Source organism: Cryptomeria japonica, chromosome 6 (assembly GCF_030272615.1).
Source record: "Cryptomeria japonica chromosome 6, Sugi_1.0, whole genome shotgun sequence".
Lineage (NCBI taxonomy): Eukaryota > Viridiplantae > Streptophyta > Pinopsida > Cupressales > Cupressaceae > Cryptomeria > Cryptomeria japonica.
This window is the reverse complement of record NC_081410.1, coordinates 526,394,780-526,412,733: the sequence shown is the minus strand read 5'-3', so window position 1 is coordinate 526,412,733 and position 17,954 is coordinate 526,394,780. Positions and strand designations below refer to the sequence as shown.

The 17,954-nt window shown below is 36.4% G+C and overlaps 1 protein-coding gene across 1 annotated transcript in view; it reads right to left on the bottom strand.

Annotated features, from left to right (window-relative positions):
- Nucleotides 1-17,954, bottom strand: part of LOC131067974 (heat shock 70 kDa protein 14) — a 55,331-nt gene that overhangs the window by 16,599 nt on the left and 20,778 nt on the right. Inside the window, exons 4-5 of the mRNA XM_058003156.2 lie at nt 10,857-10,952; nt 10,345-10,506 (exon numbers count right to left, since the gene is read on the bottom strand). Of these exons, the coding sequence (XP_057859139.1) occupies nt 10,345-10,506; nt 10,857-10,952 (258 nt within the window). The remainder of the gene's footprint in view (nt 1-10,344; nt 10,507-10,856; nt 10,953-17,954) is intronic.

The window sequence follows — 17,954 nt, the reverse complement described above, 5'->3', positions numbered from 1 at the left end:
GTTTAAAAATGTAATATTATATAATATTATATATTTTATGATTTATATTTATATTTTATAATATAATATTATATATTTTTATATTTTATTAATTTTTTTTAGGTTTAATATTTTTTATGTTTAATAATTAATATTAATATGGTGTCAATTTTTTTTATGTTTATAATATTGTTTAATATGGTGTCAATATGATATTAATATGATATTATTATTATATATCTCTGCTTCATTTTTTTATATGATATTAATATGGTGTCAATTTTTTTTATGTTTATAATATTGTTTAATATTATATATTTTTAAAAGGTTGAAATAAAAATAGTGTGTTTTTTAATTTTTCTTTCCAAACATGCAGATTTTCATTTAATGGCTCCTCCCAAATCAACTTCTGAGGCATGGAAGCATGTGACCCGAAATGGAACTCACATCAAATGTAACATATGTCAGGCAAATATCATTGGAAGTTTAACAAGGCTTAGGGACCACTTCCTTGCTAATACAGGGGGTCCAGGTGGAGGTGTTCAAGCATGCATAGGTGCGACTCCAGAACTTAAAGCTATTCTAGAGAAAGAGTTGGCTGCTTCAACGGTAGGCAAAATGAAGAAGGCACAAAAGAAACAAAGAATTGAAGGAGATATATCTAGATTCACATCTGCCATGTCTTCCTCTTCTGTGCAATCCGAAGCGGCGAGTGTACCAAAACAGAGTGGAACACTGAACAACTTTTGGAAACCAGTAGAGAAACAACAGGTGGATGATGCAGTTGCTGATTTGTTTTACACAAGTGCTATTCCATTCAATGTTGCGAGAAATCCTCATTTCCACAATGCAGTTCAGAAAATTGCAGAGTTTGGCAAAGGGTACACACCCCCAGGTTCAGAGGCTATCAGGACAACTCTTTTGCAGAGGTCAAAAGATAGAGTGACTGAAAAATTAGAAAATGTCAAAGCCACTTGGAAGGAAACAGGTTGCACTATATTGAGTGATGGATGGTCAGATATGTGTCAAAGGCCATTGATTAATGTTTTGGTGTCTTGTCCTGAAGGTGTTGTGTTTTTGAAAGTCATTGACACCATGAACCACAAAAAAACTTCAGAGTATATTTTTCAAATATTAGAGGAAGCCATTCTTGAAGTAGGGATGGAAAATGTGGTTCAAGTGGTAACTGATAGTGCAGCAAATTGTGTGGGAGCTGGGAGGCTGATTGTAGAGAAGTACCCACAGATATATTGGAGCCCATGTGCAGCCCATTGTCTCGATTTGTTGCTTCATGACTTGGCTAAATTCCCATGGGTAAATGAAGCTATTCATAGAGGGAGAGCAATTGCAAATTTCATACGGAATCATCGTCTCACATTGAGTATTTATAGGCAGCATGCATCAAAGGAATTGTTGAGGCCTTGTGAAACAAGATTTGCTTCATATTATATCACTTTGAAAAGAGTGGTTGAAGAAAAAGCAGCTTTGAGGTCTGTTATATGTTCCAATCAGTGGGAAAGTTTAGTGCTTTCTAAAGGCCCCAAGGGGAAGAACATAGAGCAAATCATCCTAAACAGCAATTTCTGGGAAAGTGCAGCAAAAGTCTTGCTTGTATGTGAACCAATTGTTGACGTGCTTCGTATGGTTGATGGTGACACCCCTTGCCTTGGCATGCTTTATGAAAGCATGGACCGGTGTAAGGAATCTATTCAAAAAGCACTAAACAATGAAGCAGAATATATGCAGATATGGGAGACAGTTGATTGCAGATGGAAAATGATGCACACACCTTTACATGCAGCAGCTTGCTTCCATGTACCAAATCCAGAAATTGCAGCACTAATCAGAGATCAAAGTTGGCAATACAAGAGAGGAGAAGGGATGTTTGGAGGGGCAGAAGCCAAATATGACTCGCCACGTATGTCTGGATATAGATGGTGGATCTCTTATGGATCATCAGCTCCTGAACTGCAAGAGTTTGCTATTCGAATTTTGAGTCAGGGAGCAAGTTCATCAGCTTGTGAGAGGAACTGGAGTTGCTTTGACCACATCCATTCCAAAAAGAGGAACAAATTGCTGACTGGAAAGTTGGGAGATCTTGTCTATGTTCGCAGCAATTTGAAATTGCTGATGAACAAATCAGCAAAGAACACTTCTTTACAACAACCTCTTGAAGGCATAGCAATGCCAGATGCAGATGAGCCTGACTTTGCAGATGATGAACTGAGTAGTGATACAGATGATGATGATTTGGCATCCCAGCCAAGTGCTCTTGATGACTTAGAGTTATTTTAAAGTTCTAAAGTTTTTGACTGTTATTGTACCTTTTTGACAAATGAACATCTTTGCAATAGTGAAAGCATATGTTTCCTACGGTTTATATTTTATAAATGTGTCATCTTTTTGTAATGATTTCAAATCTATTTATCAATGTTAAACTATTTACGCAAATTTATAGATATATTACATATATTTATTAAAAAAAAATTTAAAAATTACATATGGCAAATTTAATTCGAATTTTATACATTTCGAATTTTTTCCGCATCGAACTTCATTCGAATTTCAAAGCTGTCGAACTTCGAATTCGAATTCGAACCTGGTGACTTAGGCTATAGACATAGGACCACATAAATCAGAGTGAACGGGTTCTAGTTTGTCTTTAGCTCTATTTTCACTTTTATGAAATGGACTTTTAACATTTTTGCCTATAGCACAACCTTTACAAGTGTTATCATGAATTTGACTAAGTTTAGGCATACCTTTGACTAATCTTTCAAGAGATGGAAGGGCTTGGTAATGCAAATGTCCAAGTCTTCTATGCCATAACTCACAGGATTCCAGAGCCTCATTAATGAGTGCTTGAATAGAGTTAGTAGAGAGCTTATAAAGACTATCATATCTATGACCAATTATGCGAGCAGATTCAAAATTAGCATTCTTAGGCCAAGCAAGGACTTTTCCCTCAGAAAATGCAATTTGATAACCTTTATCTTCTAAAGCAGAAATGGAAATTAGATTTCTTTTAATTCTAGGAACAAACAAGATATCACTGAGGTGCAAGGAAATACTAGAATCTAAATTCAGGGAAGTAGAGCCAGAACCTCTTACCGAATAACAAGCATCATCACCAATTACCACGTGAAGGCTGGTATCCCTTTCAACTAAGCCTGAAAGGTGATCACAATAACCTGTAATGTGTCTGGATGCACCACTGTCAATCAACCATGTATTGCTATCTGAAGGAACACTACTAGATAGAGCGGAGATGAATAGGAAGTCATTATTTTGTTCTGAGACTTCATTTAAGTTGGCTTCACTTTGGTTAGGGTTATTCTAACATTCTTTAGCATAGTGACCAAATTTGTCACATCTAAAGCATCGGACACGTGAGGTATCTCTTGGTTTCTTCCAAGGGTTATAGGAACTAAATGATCTGAAATCCCTAATTCTTTTTGGATAAGGTTTCCTCCAATTTCCCCCTTTCTTGCATTGAGCTGCAAGCATGAGGTGATCATCTACATGGGGACTTTTGGTTTGTCCTCTTGTGATGAGGCGAGACTCTTCTTGAATGCAATCATTCTTAAGGCGATCAAGGGAAGGTAACTCAGTCCTGCCACTGATAGATTGGATAAATGACTCCCATGAGTGAGGTAGGCCATTTAGGGCAATCATGACAAGGTCTTTGTCTTCCAGGTTATGGCCAATTAAACCTAGCTGATTCTTTAATTCTGAAATTCTCATGAAGTAGGAAATAACAGAATCTTCTTTAGCAATTTTGATATTAAGTAGTTGCTGTCTTAAAGTAATTGCCCTACTGAGATTGTTAATTTCATATGTACCTTGCAAATGGCTAAACATTTCCCTTGCAGTGGTAAATGAGGCAATAGAGGTGACTAGGTGGTCTTTGACTGAATCAATGAGAATCTTCCTGGCCTTGACAGCATCCTTTTTGAATTGTTTTAGTTCAACACCATCCGTAGGCTCAGTTAGCTCTTTCGCTTCTATGAATTGGAGAAGATCTTCTTCCTCTAGGGCCAACTTGATTCAAACTTTCCATGCAGTGAAATTGAGATTCCCATCAAGTCTATCTTCAACTTTCAGCCCCATTGACCTGATCTACAAAAGCTACAACAATTTGGAAATAAAGGTGTACTGAATTTTAAATCTAAAGATTGATCTAACCTATAGCACTGATACCATGTTAATTTTAGTACTTTCAGATTGAATAAAACTCAGAAAATCAGAATTAGTTTCAACTAGGTTAATTAAATTTATTGATTTCCAGATTTAAGCATAGTAAAGGAAATGAATGCAAAAGCCAAAGCACAGTTACCCTGGGAAAACCTCCTAGGAGGAAAAACCCAGCAAAAGGATCCTCGGATCTGATTATGATTTTGAATTCAACTGATCATTACACACTTATCTGGAGTATAGAGGTTGCAGTCACAAGGAAGATGAGATAGAAGTCTTCACAATTAGTTTGCTAATGAAGATCACGATTTGCAGTCCTCCTAATCAGATTTGCTGTGTGTTACCAAGGTAGCAGCACCTTTCAAGTAGTTCGCAATCCTTCTATAGGGTTTGTTTGGGCCTTCAATGGAGTTCTCTATCTTGATGGTGATCTGCTGCATTTGGTAGAATTCGCTGTCTTCTATAATGTTCTGCTGCACTTCAATGTGGATCGCTGATGTCAACTGCCTTGATTCAATATTTCGCTTCCTTAGAACATATTTCGCACCTTTCTTACAAAAACTAAATGGATGAAATTATGAGAAGTATATGCTATATTTATAGGAGTCATAATACTTCTCAATCATGTCGGCCTTCTTTGCAAATTAAACATTTTAATTATTTTAATTCCTTTTAAGTGAATTGGATAGGGTCGGCCCTATCATGGAGGCGAGTTGGGTTTGCATGTAGCGTGGAGGCCTTTTAGGTGGAGCCGAGAGGTATTGGGCCTGGCCCTATATGTTGGAGGCGGATTCCAATGTTGCCCAAGGCAATTGGAATCCGCCAGCCCTAATTACAAACAACAATGAGATGATTGATAAGAATACAAATATAACAAATATACCACAAAATGTCAGCCTTGGTAACTGTTATCACAAAAGCTTGCACCCTTGCTAGGCTATCAACTCAGCAACCTCGTGAAACATGGAAACAACCCCGAAGTGTGTGGCCTTGCTTGAGGGGCGTTGAATCTCCAGAGAAGGTCGGCTTCCTTCTCACTCTAGGTGCAGGTGTTGAACCAACTCAACACTTAAAAACTTACTCCTAAGCCTATCCTAACAACTTGCAGAAGTAAAGGGAAGATAAAAATGCTTGAAATAAAGGGAGGTGATGCACCAAGAAGAGATTGTTTCTCTCCCTACCGAAATGGCACAAGGAATCAACTGAAATACCCCAGAGATGCACAACTTCAGTTGCATAAGTGACCCAAACGAAGGATTCCCACAAGTCACACTCAGAAAACAAGTCAACATAGCATATATGGAGAGAGAAGCCACAACATACACTTATGATGAAGGTAAAGAAACATACACAGCATGCACAAGTTGAAAGAAGGCAAGAATGTAACTTCAATTCATTCGAAGGCCAAAGGCCAATCTTATAGTTGCAGAAATGCAAAAAAAAAGAATGATTACAAGTCTTCAAGAGAAGAGAAGAGCATAAGAAAGCTCAAGGCAGCAGGGAGAGAACCCTTTACAATGAGGCTTAACAACCTTATATAGAGAAATGGGTTACAATGGTGATCATGACCCCTGCATGTCAGTCTGAAAGTGCAGGGAAGTGCATGCACTTGGCTTGTACATGCAAACAACCTAGCCATACCTCAAAAGGCAATTCTGAGGAAGGTGGATTGACTAACCTTCCAAAGTCAAACATGACATAAGTCACCAAGCATGGCCCTGTACCTCCTTGATGGAAATCCTGCCAAAAACATTTAATGCACCCTTGTGGCTCCACAAAAGAAAGTGCACAAGTCACCAAAACTGTCGGAGCATTAAAGGCCTTTAGTGTCGATCATGCCATCCGGAAGTGTCACCAGCCAAAAGGAGCCCTCGGAAAAAGGCTAAGGAAATAACTTCGGAACCTCGGAGTTCCGGAGTTTCGGGATAGAGAGAGGAAGAGAAGAAAAGGAACTTCGGAACCAAGTCCGGAGGAATCCTGGGAGAGAAGGCAAAAAAGGGGAAGGAACCTTGGAACCTCAGGGTTCCGGAGTTCCGGGGAACTGCGTAAAGGAACTTCGGAACCTTGAAGTTCCGAAGTTCCGAAGAAGAAAGGAAAAGGCTAAAGAGAGGAGGAGAACTTCGGAACCTTGGGGTTCTGGAGTTCCGGGCAAAGGAGAAACCTAAGAGAAGAGGCGAAGGAAAGGAAAGCTAGGAACTTCGAAACCTCGAGGTTCCGGAGTTCCGAAGAGGAAGGAAAAAGGGGACAAGGAACCTCGAAACCTCGGGGTTCCGGAGTTCTGGGGGAAAAGAGAGAAAGGCTAAGTAAAGGAAGGGAACTTTGGAACCTCGAGGTTCCGGAGTTCCAGAGAAGAAAAGAAAGCGGCTAAGGCAAAGAACTTTGGAACCTTTGGGTTCCAGAGTTCCGGAGAAGGAAAGAAAGGGGGCCTAGGAACTTCCGACAAGGCAACACTTCAAACCATGATTGTTTTTCTCCTTGATCAACTGGGGCAGCGCTGGTCCATGGAAAATATCTCTGATCGGTTCTCACTGATGGACCAAGGGTGTCATAAAATGACAACAGTAACAGGAAGTTGAGATACTTAAAATACTGCTGCAGTTCAATGATGTTGCCTCTTCCTTGATTGCTGAGCAATGCTGATGGGACTAATTCATTTGATGTTCGATCTGATATTTTATCTGCTGGTGTCTTGTCTTCTGATCTACTGAAGAGGGTTCTATGATTTGTGATTATTGCTGACGCTCCAGTCTGATCTTCGTCTGAAGATCTGATCTGTTTGATAATTCTCTAAGGCTTCGATTATTGGAGATGATTGACTGATTTCTGCCTTAGACCTTGGGGTTGTCCTCCCTTTATATCCCCCCACATCCGGTGAAGATGCATGATTTGCAAGGAACGTGTCTTTTGGCCTTGGGACCATCACACCCTTCTCTAGTCATTTTGTTTTAATATTTTACAAGTCTCTTGCGATCCTAATCCCTTCAGTAGTTCGCTAATCACTTGGGCTTTTAAGACAGTTTCCAGACAGGATCGTGACACTTGGGTGGACGACTTCCTTGGACTTAACTGTTGCATTTCCTCTTAACTAATCATTGTCTTAATGGACCGCTTTGTCAATATCATTTCTTACTTGATCAATCGCACATAATATTCTTGCATTCACGATTTGTGAGCTCTAACTTTGTTTACTTTGTAAGGAGCTTTCAGATGAGGGATGTCAGATTTTAAGAGCATGGCACATTTCTGATCCCAAGGAATACCTTCTTCCAACATGGTTGGCATCACCTCAAATGGTTTAACAGATTTGGATGCCTACCTTGACGGTTGTTAAAGAAAATGTCAAGAAGTTGCAAATTGCAAAGCAAAGCATCATTGTCTGTAGCTTCTATGTTTCTTGTGCACTCACAGATAGTAATCTGAAAAAACTATGAGCTAGATTTGATCTACAACAGTGGGTTCACCTAGGAGGCCCTTCTTTGGGTTCAAATAATACAGAAGAACTGATGAAGCTTGCAATAAAACCATTGGTGCAAGAGCAGAACTTCCACAGATCTAGGTTTTCATTGAAAAAAGCAGAAGTTTTCTTCATTGTCAACTCCATAGAAAAAGTAATTTCCAAGCCACCGGCAGATGTTGCAAGAGCATTCATTGAAAAGGTTCAATTGGCACTCGAGCACAGTACGCTAGAACCAGTTTCTCTGGATTCATCATATTCGTCAAACTTAGGAGAATTCTCAGTTTCACTATTTTAGTTAAACCTATTTTTTTACATGTCCTATTTCTGGCAGTATGATAAAAGCCTATTTAAACACTGCTTTTTTTGTTCTTTGTTTAAAGAAGTAGTTTTCTTTAAAGTTCTTGCTTTCCTATTTTTCTATAGATTGGAGAGTTTTGCTTTAAAACTTTTATTTTGGGGCAAAATTGCTATGATATCAAGCTTTTATTGTTATCATTCATCCATCTAAGTTGCTGCTTTGTATGTAACCAAGCAGTTTCATCCTGTGATCATCTGTGCTTGTTTGTCCAAACTGTTATTCCGTTTATAATCTTGAATAAATCTGTTTATTGGTTTCTGCATCTTGCTAAGAAATAGGCATGCGGTTGTAAAGTTCAATTGTGATTAGATCTTATAAAATCTTGTTTATGGGAAAGAACCATTTCAAATCTTGTGCTCAGTCCCATGTCAGAAGATAGCCCTAGAATATATTTCAGTTATTTGAATTTTATTTAAAGCAAATCCCCCAGAGAATATTATAAATGTAAACTATATATTTCGTCTATAGCTTAGAGCCTACAGTTAATTTAGCTTTCCAAGGATTGCCCACTTACAATTTGAAGAGAAGTTCAACCTCACATGCTGTTCTATTGTGTGATGTCCCCATCTAAACAGTCCAAAAATGATGCCCACTTTAAAATAGAATTTAATAATACATAATAATATAATTAAAATATAATATATATAACCAAATAGATGAATAGAATTAACTAAATAAAATCTTAATGATAATAATAAACAAGATTTAATATATAATTTATATTTATTAAATATTAATATTTATCAAATAATAATATAAATTTTACAGTATTATATTATTCACAAAATAACAAAGTAATTAGAAAACAATTACAATAATAAATAAACTTCAAGGGGACTGCAGGTGTCAGAGATTGTCCCCTCAGCAACAGACAGTGATAATCAGCTTTAGTGTTTATTGGTAGTGATAATAAACTACTCATTGTTATTTATATGACAAAATTGAATTGTTATGCTTTAGAGAGGTGCGATTAGTAAAAGATTCAATATCGATTATCAGCAAGAAAAGGAGATAGAAGGGATTACGGGAAATATCTAGCCCTGGTCGATACTAATACAATACAGATAAATACGTAAAGATTATTCAAGTTTCGTTGGAGACCAACATTGACGTAAAAGAGATTAGTACATCAATGACTCATAAATGTTAGAAGGTTAACAGCAGCGGACTATTATTATGGTTCGGGAAGACAATGATTAATGAAAACTAATCGGTGATAATTAGATTGCTAACCGATTATATGATTAAATGTCCGATTAGCATAAAGTAAAGAAGGCGATTATGAATGATTGGGGTATGTCTTTTGAAACATAGCCAATCATTCTAATTATAAGATATAAAATGGAATATTCATCGATAACGAAAAAGGGGGATAGAATTCACATACCTACAAAAAAGAAATACCAGGACCAATATAAAGTTCATATTTAATAAAGGCATATAGCGATGATATTGGCTACATCTTCATAGCTGTCACTACTTGAAGCTAAAATTACAGGAATTAATTACCCAGTCAATATCATAACAATTACTTATTTACATCAGCACTTTGTCTCAGTAAGTTCGATATCTACCTATATTTGCATACTGATATCGACTATATTGTGGTGAAGATATATGATTCTACATAGACGTTATTGTGGATTTAAATAATATCCACTTATATCAGAATTAGGGTTGGGTAAAATACACCATTTTAAGATGGTCATCACTGAACATTAGAATTGCAAGAAGTCTCACTGCTATTTCAGAATTTAGGTGAAAATATTAGGAACCCATACTAGGGGACATCACATATTGGTGATTTTTCAAACCAGACAAATCATAACATTAACACAATGGAATGGCATGTTTTTCTCAATCCTAAAAAAATAATGCCTACAAAGATAGAGATTAGCATTTTGCCATATGACTTGCTAATTTCATAGGCCCGCTCCATGTTGACCGTAAGCTCATATTCTTTGCTTTTTAAATGTCCAACAGAAACATGGACATTTGTTCATACAAGACACTACAGTTACCAGGTTGAAAAACTGATTGGAGGACCAAAAAAAATGCAGAAAACCAGAAGAAATTTTTTTTTAAATAATTAATATTTTTATTTTAATTTAGAAAACTTCTATAGGAATTCAAAAATCTAAACCGAAGCTGACAAATCAAGCATTATTTGGGAACAAAGCAGAACTCTGTCTACATTTAAAGAAGTTCAAGCAACAAATATCAAGATGCTTCAACTTTTAGAAAATTTAAGTTCAGCGTGGTTGCATGAACACAGATAACACAAGCAAAAAGAAAACTACGCATCGTTCAGTCTCAAAAATTGAAACAAGGTAGAGTAAGCATTTAGAAATTCTACCTGTCCAGAGTTAATAGCTATGGGAGATGTAGATCCAGTAGAGACATAACCATTTTCAGCATCATCCCCTGCTGCATCTGCATGAAGCTCAACATCCTTATTCTTTTCCATTTCTCCAGAAGCTGGTGACTCAGTAACTGGGATTTCCACCTTCTCTATAAGCTGAAGCATAAAATATTTTCTTCTTTTATATTGCTAATCATTTACAAATATTTTTCTCATATGACCATCAACATAGGACCAATACAAGAAGCACAACCATGAAACTAATAATAGCTCCTTTCAAGCAACCACACTTAGAAATCCACTTATTTCGAAACCACCTCCACATTAGAAACCAACTATGGAAGTCCAAGAGTTAGAATATATTAAATGTCCCATTGGGAATTGAACTTGGGTCTCCACATTGAGAACTCAATGCTTTAACAAATGAGGCTCAACCCTTGGACTTAGCATACAAAATTAACATAATGCATATATATAAACAAAGATGAAATCAAACCAATACTTACAGAGGCTGATTCAATTGTTATAATGCCATGCAAATTTAAGCGAACTTTCACTTTGATCTTTGGTTTCTCAGATTTAGTAGCTTGGAAGGGGCCAATCTGAACACACATTATATTGTGCATTAGTCTCAATATTTCAGTCCATCAAAATTAAAATTCTTAAAAATACCAAAAAATGCAAGAGAAGGGAGACCACTTAGTAAGAGAAAGAAAACAAAAGCGAAAAGTTAAGCGAACAGATGGTATATAGTTTTATCTATTAAGGCTATTATAAGAACTATGAGGAGACTAATTGAAAAGAAACTTAAGTCAAAGGATAATCTGATAAAGGATTATTTTAAATGAAATTATATCATTGAAGTGAAGATTTTATTTTATTCCAGATTGATATGAAAGGTCCTTGTATTTACCAAACATTTACAAATCTTGATGGACCCCTTAAGTCCTATGTGCTAAAACTGAACAGAGAATACCTAATTGTAGTTGATTTGAAAAATTAAATGCAGATATAAATTGTAAAGAATGTTATGACCAATGATGTTAATAAAATAAAAAACTATCAAAAAGGAGATGGTTTTACTACAACCTGGGACAGCTTTATTGGCTCTTTTTACTGAAAATATACACCATTTACTACCAATTTTGCTCAATTATCGTGTCACGAACAACCCACAAATAAATCCATATTGGTTGATGACTGATAAAAAGGAATTATCAAGGATGGAGTATGAACTTCAAAAACTAAGGAACCAAAATAAAAAATTATTATTGCAAGTTGACAAATTGAAAAATATCAATAGAACTATATTTGATACAAATAACGCAACCCCCCACAAGCCCAAAATATTACAAATAATATTTCAAGAATTGCAAATCACACATAATTTCTAACAGACCCCCATGATGTTCAATTCATTCTAGCATAATAATTTGCTGCCTTAATGAACATTGTTTCACTGCTCCTTAACATACATATCATATGCTGACACATTGATAAAGTCTCTTCTTAATAAGGATCTTTGACTAAGGTTGAATAGCAATCACAATGCCAATCATCCTATGCATTGATAGGATAGAGACATAGAGTCAGTTCTTGTCCAAATGGAATCGTGGCAGGGGCATGACAGCCCGCCCTTCCTGAGATTGCTTGTCCTCAAGCAAAATGACCGTGGAGGGTTTTCAAGATGACTCAAATAGGAAGCTGTTTGATGTATGCGACTTCTCATCTTTCTTGTGAGTAACCTGGAATTCACAAGGTAGTTATAGAATCATTAGTTGTTCTAGTAATCTCCTTTGTTGTATTTTCCCATTGCTTCTTCAGAATGTCTACCTTTCCCAAAATAAACCTCTTGTTGTCCGGGTAGCTTGTTCTTTATGGAGATTCATCTTCCGCTGTGCTATTCTGATATCATCTTAAGTTGCAAAACATGAACCAAGATATGTTGTTGTCTTTAATTCAAGGTAGGTTATTATAATCTAGCATTAAGCGTTTTGGGATAACTATGACTCATGATATTATCTTCAATTATGTCACTTGACTCCCATGAATGTTCAAGAAATTGTGAATATTGATCCTTCAATGTGGTTAGAATGCACCACAAACCTCATGTGATTTTGTATAATCTTCATTTCAAGTAAATGCAAGAGAGGGAGAATTAAATGGTAACATCAATGACCTATTCCACCTTTATCCTCAAGAGATTATTCAAACCTTATGAGTTGAAAATAGTTTGTAACCTGAAACCAAGAATCTGTTGTTTTGTAACTAGTTTGGAAAATATTTATAATGGATTCAAATTGCCAAAGGCAACATTCGAATCCATTAGGATTAAATAGGGTTGGGCCCTATCTCAATCTAATATGTAAAACAAATAGGGCTGAGCCCTATTCCAATGTTGTTCGGATCATTATAGGGCTGGGCCCTACTTCCCTTATATTCCTAACATATAATGTTCAAAACGCATGGACCTATTTACCAAACGTGTGGGCTAACGTGTGGACCCATCCTCATTATGTGGCGTGTGAATTAAAGTGAGTTTAGGCGCCAAAATATATTGGGCCGACCCTATATGCATTCCCTCTACCTTGTATAAATACAGATTCGTTTTGGAAGGAAACTATTCAAGCAAGTTCACAAAATACGTCTGCTCCAAAAGTGCGATTCAGATCTGCTCTAGGTACGAAATCTCCAGCTATACAAATTATCCTTGAAGGTCTGCAAACTCAGTTAGGAGGACAGCGAATTGTCATTGTATGGTACAAATTACATCTCCTGGGTGAAATCCATCTGCTGTGCATCTATTGTATGAAGACAGTGAACATCATTGATGGGCAGCGCAGCATATCATCATAGAAGCACAGTGAACCATCATCGAAGGAAAGCGAATTCATTGTCTTGTGATTTCCTTGCATCCGAAGGACTCAGATAAGTCGGTTTCTATCTATTGTCATCTGCTGTTATTGTGCCTTAGCTGGGTCAGACTTGTAACTATAATTTCTGCCTATTATAATCAGATCTGAAGATCTGTTGTTGCTGGGTTTTTCCTCCAAGGGGGAGGTTTTCCCAGGGTAGTTTTGTGTTGTGTGCGTCTCTATTTATGTGCTTTATTTCTGTTACTGTACATTATCTACTTCTGCACCTATATGTTAAGTGATTGCAAATCTGATTACTAAAATCTAACAGAATCTACATGTCCTACAGCTGTGAACAAAATGTTCATCTTCATGTGCTAGGAAAGAGTTGACACGAAGTTCTGGATTCATATGCCGAGTTGTTGATAAATCGATAAGTGTATATATGTGAATGCTGCAAACAATTGATTATATTCTTTCAATGGTGAGTGAAAATTCAATTCTTGGTTGATAATTGGATTGATGAATGTATGATGAATTGATAATTGATTGATATTCACTATTTGGTGATTGATCGAATGACTTATCAATTATTTGTTGATAAAATGATGCATGAAGACGAATTTCTCGTGGATTGATAGATTCCTTAACTGAGACTTGAAGGAATTGATATTTCAATGAATTGCCTGGATGACTTGAAGCTAGCCTGAATTGCTTAATTGATGGCTTGAACAGGAATTGTTGATGATTGAATGTACGATTGATCTACGAGGCCTATTATACTATCTGAAAACTTCCCCCATAGAATGAATTGCTCGAGTTTTTTATTGCTGTGGTTGGTAATTTATTCAATGTTCTATTTGATGAATGATTGGATGCTTGAATGAATTGATACAAGATGATCTTTTCAAATAAAATGCTCTCCCCCTTTATAACTTTCAATGCGAGGGAGTCACAATTCTTCATAATTAGGTCCTTTGCAAGAGGTACAAACTTTCATAGTTAATCGCTACTCTTGGGTAATTATATTTTATTTTATTAGAACTTGTCAAATTCCTTGGATATGCTTAATGTTGAGGGTGGCTGAACATTAATTTCAGTCAACCAAGTAACCTTTTTTTTAAAGTTACCACTCTAACAAACATTCACTCACTGGCACTTATTACTAACCTCATACTGATAATATAATATTTCCAACACACCTTTTTTACAAGTATCGAATGCCTTTTTATATCTCCATATACCCCTGCAGAGATGCCTCCTTTCTTTTGTCTGCCGTGAATTTATTGAATTTGTTTGACATATTTCCTTTCACATATAATGACAATTAGTAGGCAACTTACATGCAGGAAACACATCAAGTATGAACCAAACACAGAGCATACACATAAATATAAGCAGACACGAAGCATTCACGCAAATGCACATATTGTTAGAGCATTTCTCATTTACTAGAATGCATTCATTGATTCATCTTTACCCTGCAGGATGGCAGGGATCAAAGCTCTGATACAAATTGTAATGTCCCCTATTTGGGACTTTACCAAATTTGCCCTAGAATTCCCAAATGAGGTATGGATTATGTTTGGGAATGTATATTGACAACTTAATATCTTTATTTAGAACCTGCAACAAGGTTAGTTATCATTAAAGGAAGATGAATAAACATATAATCGAGCAATATTATAAATAGAATTCTAATCATTATTATAATATTCATAATGTACATGCAGAATTCCTGTAAGGTTCTACCCAACAACCCATCGTCATTATGGAGCACCACTTGGGAGATCATATAAGGGACCTCGAGCCATTCCATCCAGCCCAAGAGCATGCAATGACATCCATCATTTGGCCTCCCAGCCCCACTTGGAGTGTCTCTACCAGAATGGCTTCATAACTACTTGCATTCCTCATATGCACTATCTCCCCTCCATAATGGGATGGCAGATTGTATGAGAGCTTTAAAGGATCGTTATATCTACTCTATTACGCATAGGCAAAATCATAGCAAGAATAACAATATATAGAAATATATATAAGAGCAGCAATAAGTTATTTATGTAATATTCTACTTCCTATCAAATGGAAGACAAATAACAATTCAGTCAATTAGAATGACCTGCATTATACTCCATACCAAAATATTGACCAGTATGTCAACTGCTGTCTATTAACAGTGAGACTGCAAATCTCCTGCTTAATCACTTCGTATTCCCTTCTAATGTGGTCTTCTACATTTTATATCTTTATGTCTCTATGGAGAGAGACAACCTTTGAGAGATGTTGACCCTTAAGAATGGTCACAGCCTTTCTTAATGATGCATCTGTACAACTAAAACCAATCGCTGCCTTCATTAACTTAATGAAGTTGTCTAATCACTATAGGGTTGCTGCTTATTAAAAGATCGCAGCTTTATAGCGAATAACATCGCTGCTTAATGAAATAACTTTGCCGCTCTTTAATCATTAACCAATTCATTACTTTTTATCTAATATGTAATCGCAGCCTTCTAGCATAATAATTTGTTGCCTTAACGAGCATTGTTTCGCTGCTCATTAACATATATATCATATACTGACACATTGATAAAGTCTCTCCTTAATAAGAATCTTTGACTAAGGTTGTATAGCGATCACAGTGTTAATCATCCTATGCATTCATAGGTGTTATCACAAAAGTTTGCACCCTTGCTGAGCTATCAACCTAACAAAATTGTGAAACATGGAAATAACCCCGAAATGTAAAACCTTGCACAAGGGGTTGAATCTCCAGAGAAGGCCAGCTTCCTTCTTAATCTAGGTGCAAGTGCTGAACCAACCCAACACTTCGAAATCCACTTCTAGACATATTCTAACAGCTTGCAGAGGAAAAGGGAAGAAGGAAATGCTAAAAAGAAAGGAGGTGATGCACCTAAAAGAAATATGGCAAAGATAGAAGCTAGAATAATCAATAAACAAAATAATGCGTGCTTCTTCACTATTTCATTTGTTTAATGGATACATACTTATAGGAGTTTTTAATTCCTACATTATAGGAACAACCCACTAATTATTAGAGTTGTTTTAACAATTCAACAAACAAACAAACCTCAACAAATAATCAAAAATAGCTATGTGACATTGTGTGAACACTAACAATACATTTTCCAACATTCCCCCTCTTAGTGTGAACATGGTAAGAACTCACACCCTTCATCTGCAATAAGCCCAACTCTTGTGGGTCATGATCTTGATTCAAAATGCAAGGCACCTCCCATCAATCTTTCATGGTGTTCACACAGGTTTACCACAAACCTGGATATGAACAGGAACCCATCAACTGTCCACCTCGAGTGGTTTTCTGGATCCTCCCACAAACCCTTTCAAGATCCATGAACTGACTGACTTTGGTGCTTTTGTTCGCCACTACGCTTGTACATCAGTGAAGTTATATAAAAATCAACATACATATCACAAACCTGACAAACACATACTAGAAAAGGTTTCACATTACATTCCATAAGAACACAATGTTCTTAATTGGAGTCATTGTTATCAATCGCTGCCACTCAATCTCGAACAACATAGACAACTGCCATTGCCACTGGAAGTTGCCCTTGACTTTAATCATTTTGGCACAAAATGGGAAGAGAACATTGGTTATTATTCCTCGCACGATGTGAAATTTCCACTTATTCACACAACCAAGAATACTGATAAGCGAATCATATCAAGCTGCATACTATTCTTTGGATCTTGGTGCACATGATCACCATTGCCAATGAACATATTCATTGAACGATCATCTTCCAACGAAGTACAAAAGGCAGAGGATCATCACAGTCAAAGGACCTCTGCAGTTATCTGCTCTCCAATACAATCATTTTTCAGCATTCACACACCATATTGAATAGCTGAAAAAAAACACATTGCATATTGTACATTTGTAATCATATCATGTGTGCAGCCTCGTCGCTGATGACTGATGAGAAGATGCTGTTTGCCCTCCAACCTCCAATGCCTCCATCCTCCAATTGATTTGCTACTTAGCAAATTTGACTTTGAAGCTCAATTTTATAAAGCCCCCCCTCAATTTGGATGTCGCATACAAGCGATAATGCATCCAATTACAACTGAAGCACTTAATTTTTGACACTTTTACATTCAAACATACGACAATTAAAACTCATGAAAATAAACCCTACTCATACTAATACCAACTGACTTTGACTTGCTTTGAAAATATACAAACTCTAAACTAACATACAAAATATCTTTATAATAACTATTTTAAGACACTTTCTTAACTTTTGTATTTTGAGATTACAATTAATGTTCTACAAAAAGAAACCCTGTTCTAAATAACATATCTTAACCTTGACATACTTTGTCTTACTTTGACTTACATTGATAATAGCCATGAATGTTTGATTAAAAAAAACTTCTCTAAATCACGCGACAGGCTCAAAGCAGGACGATTAAAGCTCAAGAAATTAACTGCAGCAATCAGCCTCCCAAGTTTCAAGATGCTTTGAAAGCATTTTTCCAAGGCGCTTGTTATTGGACGGTGTTTTATCTACTGGAAAATGAAAATGCAATGAAAACAGTCGATCATGTCTGAAATGCGGAGGGAATCCAATAACACAGAATGAAAACCGCCAAGCCTGAAAGAAATAACACAAATCACTGCCGCCTAGAAATACAAGGTTAGCTATAAATACCCACAATGAACTGCAACAGCATCCAAGAGTCGCACTTCACCTCATT